This window comes from Panthera tigris, chromosome C1, assembly GCF_018350195.1.
Source record: "Panthera tigris isolate Pti1 chromosome C1, P.tigris_Pti1_mat1.1, whole genome shotgun sequence".
Taxonomy (NCBI): domain Eukaryota; kingdom Metazoa; phylum Chordata; class Mammalia; order Carnivora; family Felidae; genus Panthera; species Panthera tigris.
Genome location: NC_056667.1, coordinates 90,426,915 through 90,440,211, shown reverse-complemented (window position 1 = coordinate 90,440,211; position 13,297 = coordinate 90,426,915). Strand labels below are relative to the sequence as shown.

The window sequence follows — 13,297 nt, the reverse complement described above, 5'->3', positions numbered from 1 at the left end:
GGGGCTCTGTGCGGACAGCTGGAGGCTGGAGCCTGCTCACACTCTATCTCTTTCTCAAAAATAAACACTAAAAAAAAAAAAAAAAAAAGTTAAAAAAAAGATCTACAAACCCAATGGAATTTCAAATTGGTTTAATTTCTGGAAATAGAACAAAGGACAGAATGTTCTACTGTCATGCATGTTTCTATAAATGAATAAACTCAAATGGTATTGGTAAGTAGAGGAACAATGTCAGAACATAATGTGGACGGACATTGGTTAGTCGGTTGACTCCTCTTACCAGGCAACAACCACCTGACATAAGGTATATGGACACAGTTGATGCGAGTCAAAAAACCTGTCACAGCCTATATTCTTCCTCTTGGCACTGTTTGGCCACATGCTGTGTCCTGAAATGTTTATTACACCTTCAATCCATTTTTGTGCATTCTGCTTTCTCAGTAACTCTTCCTTTTTTTCTTCCATCACACTATCTTATTTACTGCAGTATTATTAGGACTAGCATCTTTTTTTTTTTAACTGCTGCTATCTTTATTGGTATTCTTAGTACTCTTGGTTACAAAGTTGCATAAGTTTTAATTGTCCACCCAAACTAATTTTCCCTGAAGTTCGCCATTTTTAGTGCAAAATATTACAGACTGGGAAGGTTTTCACAAGTACCTCTTTCATCTGATTGCAAGAACACTGGTAAAGCACTTTAAAAAAGTGTGGGGAAGATTTACCTCCACCCCACCTTCCTTTTTGTGCAGGGGGCAGCATGAACAAAGGAGGAATTTTTTTCCTTCCTTACAGCTTTCTGCATTTGTTGGAAGTTAAAAAGCTACCCAATCAACTAAAAAATTCATAAGTCTTTATTCCAAGTTATTATAAATAATGAACTTAATCATCAAAGCTCCCAGAGGAGCACAATTCCAATGTTACCGGTCATGTCTTAGTTTTTATTACAATTTTGTGCTTAGGTAGATCCAGATTTTTTGTTTCAAATGTCTCATCCTACATGCATATGCAAGGTTTTGAGGAATAGTCTCATTATATCATCTTCCTCTTTACATCATATCTTTCTGTGAGGTCCTCATAATCTATGTGATAAGTAACATAGAGAGGAATTCTGCACTTGAGAGGAATTTTAAGGTTACAATTGACAAAAGGGCTGGCTTCTCGTTCTTGCTTCAGCAGAGGTTAAGATTTAGCTGGATTGAATTCTTCCAGGTTAAATAATGTATGCAAATTACTGGTCTAGGTGATTTTAATTCCCCTCTTGTATTCCAGTTGAGGGTACCATTTGCTTATTTATCATAGAACTTGTTAGATAGTTGGTGTTTATGAAATCATTAAATTAGTGAACACCTCATTGGATGCCTCTCTGATCTCAAGCACAAAGTACCTATAACCAAAATGGCAGGATGTATCTACTTTTCTTTGCTACTGCATTGAGAATTTTCTCCTGGAGGCTTCAGAAAGAATGCCACACTTGATTAGCCCTCTTAGGGAAACGAGTACACGGTATGTTTCACAAGTCCCTAGTAATTAGTAATTGTCAACCTTGAGATCCTATGGTGGCTCTTTGAGGCCTATGACTTATATCCCAATGGAACCTTCTTAAATTAAGAGGTTGTTTGGGGGTAGGAACTGAAATACTTGTGTTCAACTGTCAAGAACTGGCTATGTAACCATAGGCATCCTTCAGTAACAGTCTTTTTCCTACTATGTAAAGTGACCTGCCTTTCCTAACACTTACACCACCCCAAGTCTTTAGCCCGTTATCATTTATGTATTTTTCTTTCTGGTTCATCCTATGAACACATCTATTTGGAAGCAAAAGCTATGTTTTATTGGTTTGTATCCTAAGTGCTTCTCACAATGACTGTTACCTGGTATTCTCAATAAAATGTCCATTGGTCCAGTGAATGTAAATATTTGGAAAGTTTCACAGTGCTAAATAAATGTAAGCTGTCTCAAAAAAGCAGGTAGAACTTCACCGTTTCTTTCTCTTCTTAGGGCTGACAGTTCTTCCTGTGGCCCAAATGACCCTAGGCAATCAGTGCCAGTTCACACAGAGACTGAACAGTGCCTGGATATTGGAGCAGGTCACATTCTCATCCTTCTGGAAATGTTGTCACTCCAAAGGGCTTGGACTTCCTTTGGATCATCTGGTGTCCAGTCATACATCGCTCATCATACAAAGCCATGCTGATACTGCCAAACACCTGTAAAAAAAATCAAAATGTTGAATATTTATTCTGTGGTACATTTTATAGGTGTCCAAATGTTTCAGGTTTGCATAGCACTTTTCTGTAATTACAACAGCTAGGAATCACTAAGATCTTACTGTGTACCAGGCATTATATCCTTACATGTATTAACCACATGTATCACATGTGTCACATTTCTATGGAGCATGCATGATTGTTTTACATTTTGCATGAGAACACTGGAGAGGAACAGAAGTTAAGTATTTTCCCAAGTTCACAGGGTTAAAGAGTGGTGGAGCCTAGGTACCAGCAGGATATGTCTGGTTCAAGTCCTAGCTTTTAATCCTATGCTATGCTGCCTCTCCACTAATTGCTTTAGTAGCTATATTTTTTTTATTACCATTCATTTTTCTTTTGGGAAACAGTTACAAGAATATTACAGCTTACTTTGCCTAAGTATGAAATCATTTCCACTTCTATGGTTACCCTAAGTTTTAATTGGTGTTCTTTGCATGCTTACACTGGTGATGAGAACTCTATAGTATACATAGATTTATAAAAGATATACTATATTTAAAAAAATGGAATTCGGGGAGAATGCTTTTGTTTGCCCAAACAGTAAAGGGATTGTTATAGGAAGTTAAAAAATATTAGAAATTTATTCAAAACCATACAATAAAATTCTAAATACATGTTCAACTTAAAAAAAGCTGTTCACCCTAAAAAAAAAAAGGACCTAGATTAGATCTCCAGCTTAAATCAGGCCCAGCTTGCTATGACTGTTCCATTTATATAGACTGTTAACTATCAAAATGGTGACAACTATCACTACTGTTGCTTGCTATTCAAGGATCTTATAACGTCATGATTTTGTATGTTTCCCTTCATAACTGAAGATCTCATGTGTTAACGCTAAATTTTAGCAAATTAGTTATAATACTTTAGTACCTTAATATGCGATGAATAAAAGAGAAAACTTGGTTACAATGAACAAAAAACTATGTTAGACTATTTCAGAAGACCACTTTTTCACACCTGTTTTCTATTAGCATACAAGCTACCAGTATGAAGAAAAAAGCTACATCAAGCATAAATTACCCTTAAACTATATTCTGAAGGGGTTGTAACACTCTTAAGAACTGACAATATTAAAAAGGCAAAAAGCATTATAAGTCACAGTACACAAGACTTCTTACTTCATCTATAAAAATAGAATGAATGCCAATGTTTTATTTGCCACAGGGATAAGGAGGGAAACATCCGTGAAATAAATTTGATAACATGACTCACACTTCATTACAAATGATTTTCCTAAATTCACAACTTTCACATTTGGCTGAGCTAAAAAGAAAGGAAAAAAAAAAAAAAAAACCTCTAAAAAAAGGAAATTTCACTTGATTTAAGTAGGCCAGATCACATGATCTCTTTAGATGAGAGTTTAAATGAGTGCACTTCTCCAGCTGGGAAAATATTTTCCTTCATTTAGAGAGGCTAAATAATTTACCCCAAATGATGAATAAACCCTTGGGTCAGGTTCAGAAAAACCTTCTATCAGCCTGTTTAGTAAGAATCACACAAAACTTTATTATGTAACAAATATGAAATAAAACATTTCCTTGTTTAAGTCTTAAAAGATAAGAATTAAAAAATCCATACTAACTTCACCATCTTTCAGATCTTTTCTCCTACATCTACCTTCTAGGTTTCTTGGGTATGCCACACAACTGTATACAGCCAATTTTACTCAATGGAGAAAAGTGTTCAACTTTTTAGCACCCTATGGAAGTAGTAAGTGTAAGAACAGGGTTATTCAAACTGCTTCCTCTTTCTCCTCCCTCTCATTACCAGCAGCAAAGTTTATTTAAAAAACAATGAGGGAGAAGTACTGAAGCCTAGAGTCACCTAGAAAAGGAGGGAATTCAGAGAATGATAGAATATGGCTCTGGAGAGCTATTTAAGTCATACTGGAAATTTATGTACGCTAACAAAACCCTTTACTGTTCTCCCTGGCTACAGATTTAAATGTGAGGTGTCAGGGATGTGCATGGAGCCTTCATAAACTTATATTTTCTTCTGTGTTTTTCCTTTCTTCCCGTGTAACAAAAGAAATAGAAATACAAGTGCTTGGTACCACATGCTTTTAAGGCTCAACAAAGCCCATTGATAAACAAGCTGTTTCCAAAGTTGGGAGCCTCGGGATTTGCTTTTTAAATAAATATCGACAGAAGAATCTCCTCGAAGAGAGGCAAGTCACTCTCCCTCCCCAGAAGCCAAGGGGGAAAAAGGAGACAGAAGGTATTGCCCCCTACTTGCACGTGGAATCTCCCTTTCTCCTCCGAACCCCCCTCCGCCTCTACCACGCGGGTCCTGCAGATTCGGGAGGTAGTTGGGAGAAAAGGCAACGATCAGTCCTCCATGGCAAAGTCTTTGGTCTTCTCCTCCTGGTCGCCTACTTTGTAGCGCAGCAGCACGCGCAGGAGACGGTGGTTATCCCGGGAGGGCAGCAGCGTGATCTCTCCGGAAATGTCCGTATCTTGTTCCACTTGCACAGGTTCGTTCAGGTAGAGGAGTGCCTGCTTCCAGTGCGTGACCGGATGAAAAGGCGAAGTGGACAGCACCAGCGGTTTCTCCGAGTCCCCTCCGGGGAAGGTCACCTGGAACCAGATGGCAAAGCCGTGCATGGGCGCCGAGCCGTAGCAACTGAAGCGGAAGCGTCCGCCCACCCCAGCCTCAAGCTCCTGCTCCAGGCCGGTGCGGGCCAGCTCCAGCTGAGCAAAGCGCTGCGGCCGGGCCAGTACATCCTCCCCAGACAAACCCTGCACCACGATCTCCGAGTGGCCCATAAGGCAGCGCGTGGCGAAGCTCTCCAGGCAGCTCATGTCCACACCATAGAGCTGCTTCACCTGGCTCCAGAAGCCTAGGCGCAACTCCAGCATCTGGTCGCTGATGGGCGCCACGAAGAGCTCGGCGGAAGCCGGCAGGAGAAGACCGCCCTCCTTCAGCCATTTGGTCCGCGCGTAGAGCACAGAGCTCAGCATGGACTCGTGCAAGAGTCCGTAGCCCATCCACTCGCTCACGATGGCATCCACCTGCTCCGGCAACTCCACCGTCTCCACTGGCCCCGGCAAGACGTGCACCCGGTCCTCCAGGCCGTTGAGCCGCACCACCTCCCGGGCCTGTTGCCAGATGGCGCTGGCCTCCACCGCGTACACGCGCCGGGCCCCGGCCTGCACACAGAAGATGCTAAGAATGCCGGTGCCCGCGCCCACGTCCAGCACAGTCTTGCCCCGCAGTGCTGACCAGTTCCGCAGGATGCCCAGGCGATAGGCATCCGTGCGGACGCGGTCCGCAATCATCTCCTCGTGGACGGATATGTCCGAGTAGCACTCGTAGTACAGCTGGTCCCGCTCCCGCCTAGCCCTCCGGGGTCGCGGCAGGGCCGCCTCCTGCTCTCCGCCATCTTCCTCCTCAGCTCCCTCCCCTCCTTCGCCGCCGCCCCCCGACTCAAGCTTTCTTTTCTTGGGCTGCGACATCTTGGCGGCTCCGACCGACTCCCAGCGGGCGTTGCGCCGCTCCTCGCGGCCTCCAGGAAGCGGGGGCTTCTGGGACTTGTAGTGCGCGCCCGCGCCTCCCACTTCCTGGGGGTTCGCAGCACAGGTGCCAGCTAGAAGCCTCCGAGCTCTACTCAACTCTTTTAATTGCTCCTTGGAGGTACAGGAATCCCTTTCCCACCCACCATACCCAGATTTTACGAACCTGTACCTACGCCTCTTTTCCTTAGCTCAATTCCCTTTTGCTTTCACTCCCTTCCTGAAGCCCACACGCGCACAAGACTAAACATCCATGTTTGTCTTGTCTGCTCAACTTTGTCTTGTCTGCTCAAGTGTCTGATTTTATTCCACCGAATCATCCGGGCGACGCCCTTCAGACACTGCCACCTCACCTGGACCATTACTACTCTTAAAGTTCTCCAGGTGGATATTTAAAAATTGCACTCACGTTTTCTTTTCTGTTTTCAATGGCGTTAGGGTGCAAAGAAGGTGTAAATACAACAAAGAAAACCTCTCACGGTGTAAAACTTTGGTTCTGATTCCGGTGAGAGTACAACTTAACTGAAAAGATTAAGACGGATTGTGTGACCACTCTTGCCTTCAATTACCCACCCACACCAGCAACAAGGAATCTTCATTGCAGTCTGAGAATTATGTTGCTGGTCTCTATTTGAGGAGAATACTTACTTAACTCAGTCTTGCTCTGGTAATTCAGTGGCTCATTCAAAATTTAAATCTTGGAAGGGTTCAGAATGAAGAACAGTTGAAAAGCAAGGGTGATTTGATACAGTGAAACCCATTGCCAATTGTATTCTGGTAACCAATTAAAACTTTTTCCCTCAGAAATAACTGAGTCCTTCCTCCCTTATGCTCACTTTTCCACTGCAACTCAGTTTTTTTCTGTGTGATATTTTGTCTGGACAAGATTGATACTCTGCCTCTTCTGTTTTTCTTTCAGTCACCTATCAGCTATTAATTTCTTCCCTCTGTGTTGTTCATAGTAGCAATAAAATAGCTTTAAAATGTGATTTCTGTATGAGTGTCTGTATTTTTAACACTGTGAGAATAAAATTTTCTCGCAGCTTCAAAAAAATCACATTGAGGAAAATTGACTTTTATTTTCTTGTAGTCTCAAGCCATGTCTATCTAAACAATGGGCCTATATGCCTCATCTGGGGAAAAAGTTCCTTTACCTTTACTTCCTTCTACTAATCTCTTATTTAACGAAATAGGTTTGTTGACCAGACAAACCTCGGCTCTACTTCTAACTCAGGGCTCTCACTTCTTGCTGCTCAGTAGAATCATCTGTGTAGCATTTAAGAAATACGTATCCCTGTGTCCCACCTCAAAGTTACCAAAACAGAACCATTTCAGTGGAGCCTGGGCATATAGTTTTAAAAGCTTCCCAGGGAATTTGAATGTGCAGCCCCTGTTTCTAAGATGATCTTAGTTAAATCTTGCTTCATTATTTTCATTGGGTAAAATTATCTTTTTTCAATGGCCTGGGCTCAACCACTTAAGACCACAAGTCCTCAAAGCAGCTCTTCTATATTTCTGCCCAGTTTGATAGCTTGTTTGTTGTTGTTTTAAATAGAGGCATAGAGCAAGCCAGGGGATTAGAGTTTTAAATGTGACCACTTTAATGTATGACTTCTAGGTTGTTACTTAGTGCATACCTCTCCTTTCCTTCCTCCAAATCCTTCCCTTCCCCTTTTAAATGCACGGACTCCTCCAACCAATTTTCAATGCACTTACTTATAGTCTCTTTTAAGAACATTCTGAATATAACTTTCATTGGTTCTCCCTCCAAAATATATCTTGAGCCCATCTTTTTTTCCTTCTCCCTTGCCAGCACCCTAGTCTAATCTTCCATCTTTCCTTTGCTGGAAATCAGTCTCCTAAAAGATGGCTCAGCTTCTAAACATACCAGTATCCAATCCATTGTCCACGTAGCTATAAGAATGAGCTTTACAAAACCCAAATTAGACCATGTCACTCTCCAGTAACTTCCCATTCTAGGTCCTGAAACAATCCAGTAACTTCAGATAACTTCCAATCTCATCTCATGATACCCTTCCCAACTCACTGGGCTCCAGATGTTCTCTTTCCTGGCTCAGGTCTTCACTTCTGCTCTTCTAGGCTTGGAACGTTTTTCATGTTAGTACTTAACCTCAGTGGCTTCTTCTCCTCCATTAGGTCTCAGCTTACATATTGCCTTCTGATAAAGGCCCTCTTCGGCTACCTTAAATATTATTTTCTAATACTGATTATTGCTTTATTTTCTGTTGTTTACTGCTTTTATTATTTGTATGTATTAGTTTATTTCTGTATTTGTTTTTTTGTAAAATATAAACTCCAAGAGGCTTGGACTTTTGTTTCCCCCCTATTGTAGTTCCTAGCACTAGCACAGGTCCTGGCATATAGAGTGCTCAGGAAATAGTCTTCAGTGAAGAGTATTGTGGAAATAGATAGGAAATAGTTAAATAGTTAATTATTCATAGGGGAAGCAGAAGAGTTTTGTTTTTTTTGTAGTTCGTAGTATGACAATTTGACTCTGATAAATGCTGAGATAAATCCAGATATAGATTGAATTTAGGATGCTCCCAAGTGTGAGAGTTGCTTTATTTTCAAACACTCTTAACCCTTCTAGACAGAATAATGTTAAGCTCTACATTTTATGCCCAGACTAGAGAAGAAATGGCCTGTGGCTCTCTCCCCTCCTGCACATTGGCTTGATTTAGAGAGGGATTTCTTTACTCATCTTTTCTACCACACTGAGTTGTTTTAAGTAGGAAAGGGGCATAGATCATCGTTCTCCTCTACGTCGTGTAGCTCTAGCAAACCACCTGGATGGGAGGAGAGTTGGAGCTCAGCTGACAGAGCATTCTTTGTGTTTTTATTTCAGTGGTCTACTCACCACATCCATTTGATGCTCAATCCCAATGTCTTTCAAATGAATGGATCTTCAAATTGATTTAATACATCTTTACCAGCATTAAAAAAAAAAAAAAAGAAGAAATAGAAAATCTCAAGTACATGAAATGAGTACAGGTGAGTTTTATTTCAATACTCACTGGTTTCACTTAAGTATACTATATATGTATTTCTTGCTCCAGATTATGGTTTGAAAGTTTGAAATCCACAGCTTGTTCTCCAAAGGTGCTGTTAATTTTACATTTCTGTACCTTTCCTTTGGGTTTGTCCACTCACTCATCTATTTAGATAATGTTCAAATGTTATCATTTATTTGTAGCTTTTTTCAACCAGTCTGTGACTGATAATACTTACATATAATTCTTTTTTCACTTATCCCATTGGACCACAGCTACTTACATATCTGGCTTTTCCATGTTAAATGGTGTATATTTGAACACCAAGAGTTTATATTTTTCACTTTGATATTGAGAATCGAGTGTATTGTGCTGGAATCTGAACTGTTTTGACATTCTCAATTGTTGTTCCTGAGTGCTCATGGCATCATAGATGTGTTTTGTATGACTAGGAGAAAGATGATTGATTTTCTGTATCACACGCATTGATGTATTTATCCATTTTTTCAATAAACATTTGGACTTCTCCTCTGCATTAAATATTCTAGAAACAGGGGCTCCTGGGTGGCTCAGTTGATTAAGCATCTGACTCTTGATATTGGCTTGGGTCATGATCTTGAGGTTGTGAGATTAAGATTGGTGCTGATAGCATGGAGCCTGCTTGGGATTTTCTCTCCCCCTCTCTCTCTGCCCTCCCCATGTCCCTCTCTCGCTCTCTCCCTCTCTCTCAAAATAAATAAACATTAAAAAAAGATTCTAGAAACAAAGAACATATCAAGAAACAAAAGACAAAAATCTCTACCTCCACAGAGCTTATATTTTTGTATTAATATTATTTTATTTACCATTCTTACATTACCTTACTTAAGCAAATTATTATACCACTTTTAATTCTCACATTTTTTCCTATATTAATTTATTTGTGGAATTTGCTGGTGTGATTGCCTCTCACAAATATTTAAAAAATTTTTCCTCTTTAATTTCAAGGTCTGTTTAAAAATGTATTTTAAAGCCTGGAATTAGAATTGAAGGCAGTTAGTTCCTTCAGGATTTCAAGATTTCATTGTAGTTCTCAAAGTGTGTGTTGGGAAAGGGTAAAGGAGCAATGACATGAAAAATGTTATAAATATCTCTTTGATATGAATATTCATTAAATGATGTAGTTCTTACCATTCCATAGTTGCTTGGAAGCTGTCAGCATTGAAAAAGGCACTTCTATCTAAACAAACAAACAAAAAAACCCAAAAACCCCAAAACAAACCTTTGTAGAAAATGAAGGTAAAAGATGGGGCACCTGGGTGGCTCAGTCTGTTAAGCGTCCGATTTCAGCTCAGGTCATGATCTCACGGCTTGTGAGTTTGAGCCCCGCATGGGGCTCTGTGCTGACAGCTCAGAGCCTGGAGCCTCTTCAGATTCTGTGTCTTTCTCTCTCTCTGCCCCTCCCGCACTCACATTCTGTCTCTCTCTGTCTCTCCAAAATAAATAAAGATTAAAAGTAAGTAAATAAACATTAAAAAAAAAAGGAAAATGAAGGTAAAAGATGATTTTTCTGTTTAAACAAATTGGAACATCAAACATAAAAAGCATAGGTATATGTAATTCTCTTGATGTACATAGTGTCTTTCCATGGTGTATTGGCCCAGCTATTAAACCAAATACTAAAACAGATGAATAGCAAATTCATAGCTCCCTGATGATATTATTTAAAAAAATTTTTTTTAATGTTTATTTATTTTTGAGACAGAGAGAAACAGCGCATGAGTGGGGGAGGAACAGAGAGAGAGGGAGACACAGAATCTGAAGCAGGGTCCAGGTTCTGAGCTGTCAGCACAGATCCCGATGTGGCACCCAAACCCATAAACCGTGAGATCATGACCTGGGCCGAAATCGGATGCCCAACCAACTGAGCCACCCAGGCACCCCTCTCTGATGATATTATTATGAATAGTTGTAATTCTTTTAAAAAATGTTTGTGTTAAATTATTTAGGTAGTCACAACAAAGATATTATGAATGTAATCCATAATTATCAATTTGGTTTAAAATTTGGTTTATTGAGCCCTCTTAAAATATTGAATGCATCATTTTAACAATTTCAAGTACAAATATTGGCTATGACATTTTAACTATTTCTGCTACAAATCATGCCACTATAATGGAAATAGTACAAAAACCCCCAGGAATGTTCGTTATAATATGGGGAAAAGTAATATATCAGTGCATCTATGGAAATTTGCTCATCTGCCACAGGAGTAATAAGAATCAGGTAGCTTGAAGAAAATTAGATATTAAACTTAACGAATATTATTTAATAAGCTCTTCCTCTCTATCTTTTTTCTTTTATGAAAACCAGTATAAAGAAAGTCAACCATTTTCTTCAACCAGATGCTTATGATCTCATAGTATTTTGCTATTGAGGACATTTAAAATGCATAGAAGTAAATGTAGTCACAGTAGACCTGTGATTCTCAAAGTATGGTTTCTAGATTAACAGGTTTTTTTTTTTTAAGTTTATTTATTTCGAGAGAGACAGCATGAGCAAGGGAGGGGCAGAGAGAGAGGGATAGAGAGAGAATCCCAAGCAGGCACCGCACTGTCAGTGTGGAGCTGGATGCAGGGTTTGATCTCACGAACCATAAGATCATTACCTAAGCCAAAATCAGAAGCCAGATGCTTAACCGACTAAGCCATCCAGGCTCTCCTCGAGATCAGCAGTAATAGTATCACCTGGAAAATCACACAAGCGTGGACCCCACTCTATATCTAATGAATTAGAATCTCTGGGGTTAGGGTTCTGCAATCTTTCTTCTAATATCCCTTTAGGTAGTTCTGGTACATCGAAATTTGAGAATAACCACACCAATTCGAAGAGTGCCAGGACCAGTGTGAGGCCAGGTGGAGTTCATGGAATGGAAGGTCTATTTTTTCCCCCTATTGCTATGAAACAAATTATTACAAATTTAGCAACTTAAAACAAACTTTTTTTTTCTTTTATTTCCTAGTGTCCATGAGTCATGAGTTCAGGCACTGCCAGGCTGTACTCAAGATGTCAGCCCAGCCACATTCCTTTTTGGAGCTTGGGATTCTCTATCAAGTTCACATGGTTGGCAGAATGCAGTTTCTTGCAGTTGTAGGAATGAAGGTTCCTTCCTCTTCCTGATTATCTGATAGGGGCTACTTTCAGCTTTTAGAGGCTTCTGGCAATTCCATGCCATGCCCAGTCTTTCTCACAACATGACAGCTTACTTCTTCAAGGGCAGCAGAAGAAGCTTTCTGACCTTGGAGAGGGCTCTAGCAAAAATCATTCTCTTGTTCCCACCCACCCCCATCTCCCTTTTAACTAACTAAAAATCAACTGGGAACTTCAATTCCATCTGAAAATAATATTTTTCAGCTGCAGAAAATGGTTCTGGGTAAAGAGACAAAGGGTGTGTTCCTACTGAAGCTTCATAAATATTGTGAAATATCTGTAAATAAGTGTATGTCTCAGAGAACTATGGGTGTAGCTCACGGCATGTGGAGATGACTGTATCAAATAGATCAGAAACAAAGTTTTGAACAAGCTGTGAACATATCTGAGCAGAAAATTTTAATGCCACTAGCTGCACACATTGCCTACTACTGTTGAGTTTCTGAATCCTGCTAGGTGAGGAAGCACACTCCAAATAGTGACCACTTTTCTAGTCTGGGTCCAAGAAGTGAATACTTTCAGAATAAAGCCAGGTGGAACTGGGCCTAAGTAAACCCAGGAGAGCCAACTAGATTGCAACTCCCATGTGGTGGAAGCAAGGAACAAATTCTTTTGTTACAGTGAGCCACTGAGATATTGGGGTTGTTGCTGCAGCAAAAACAAAGCTGACTTATACAATATATGTACAGAATGAGGTCGTTAGAGAACCACCACCCAGGTCAGGATATTTAAAACACCACCAGTGACAGAAGTGTCCCTGTGTCCCTCCAATTCTGTACTTTTCCTCTTCTCCACAGGTATATATCCTGGTAATACCATAAAAAGATTCAGTGAACTTCCTGTACATCTGATCACACAGTATGTGTTCCCTTGTGCCTAATTTCTTTTGCTCACCATTATGGTTGTGAGATTCATCCCTGTGACTATGTGTAGAAGTATTCTCTTCACTTTCATTGCTTTATTTTATAATATTCCATTGTATGAATATACCATAATTTGTTTAACTGTTTCTGCTATTGTACAGATCCTCTGAGGTGGAAATAATCATTCCTACAAGGAATTTTGTAGTGTTATTTTTTCTTGTACAGTTCTTTTGACCCTTAAAGTTTTCTACTTTATATAAATAACTTATTTTTATCATCCTATTATATATTAAGTGCCTAATAATAGTTAAAACTTATTGTGTTTAGCATTGCCTAAATGTTTTATATGCATTATTAATTAATTCATTCAACAAATATTTTTTAAATTTTATTTTTTTTAATTTGCATGCAAATTAGCATATAGTGCAACAATGATTTCAGAAGTAGATTCT

At 39.8% G+C, this 13,297-nt stretch overlaps 1 protein-coding gene across 1 annotated transcript; it reads right to left on the bottom strand.

The window, feature by feature from the left end:
* Positions 1–506: 506 nt before the first annotated feature.
* PRMT6 (protein arginine methyltransferase 6) lies at positions 507–5,731 on the bottom strand. The gene is made up of 2 exons (XM_042998067.1): positions 4,502–5,731; positions 507–2,207 (listed from the first exon to the last, which is right to left on the bottom strand). Exon 1 carries the CDS (start codon positions 5,723–5,725, stop codon positions 4,598–4,600), a length of 1,128 nt encoding a protein of 375 aa, XP_042854001.1. The 5' UTR covers positions 5,726–5,731; the 3' UTR covers positions 507–2,207; positions 4,502–4,597.
* Positions 5,732–13,297: the final 7,566 nt, after the last annotated feature.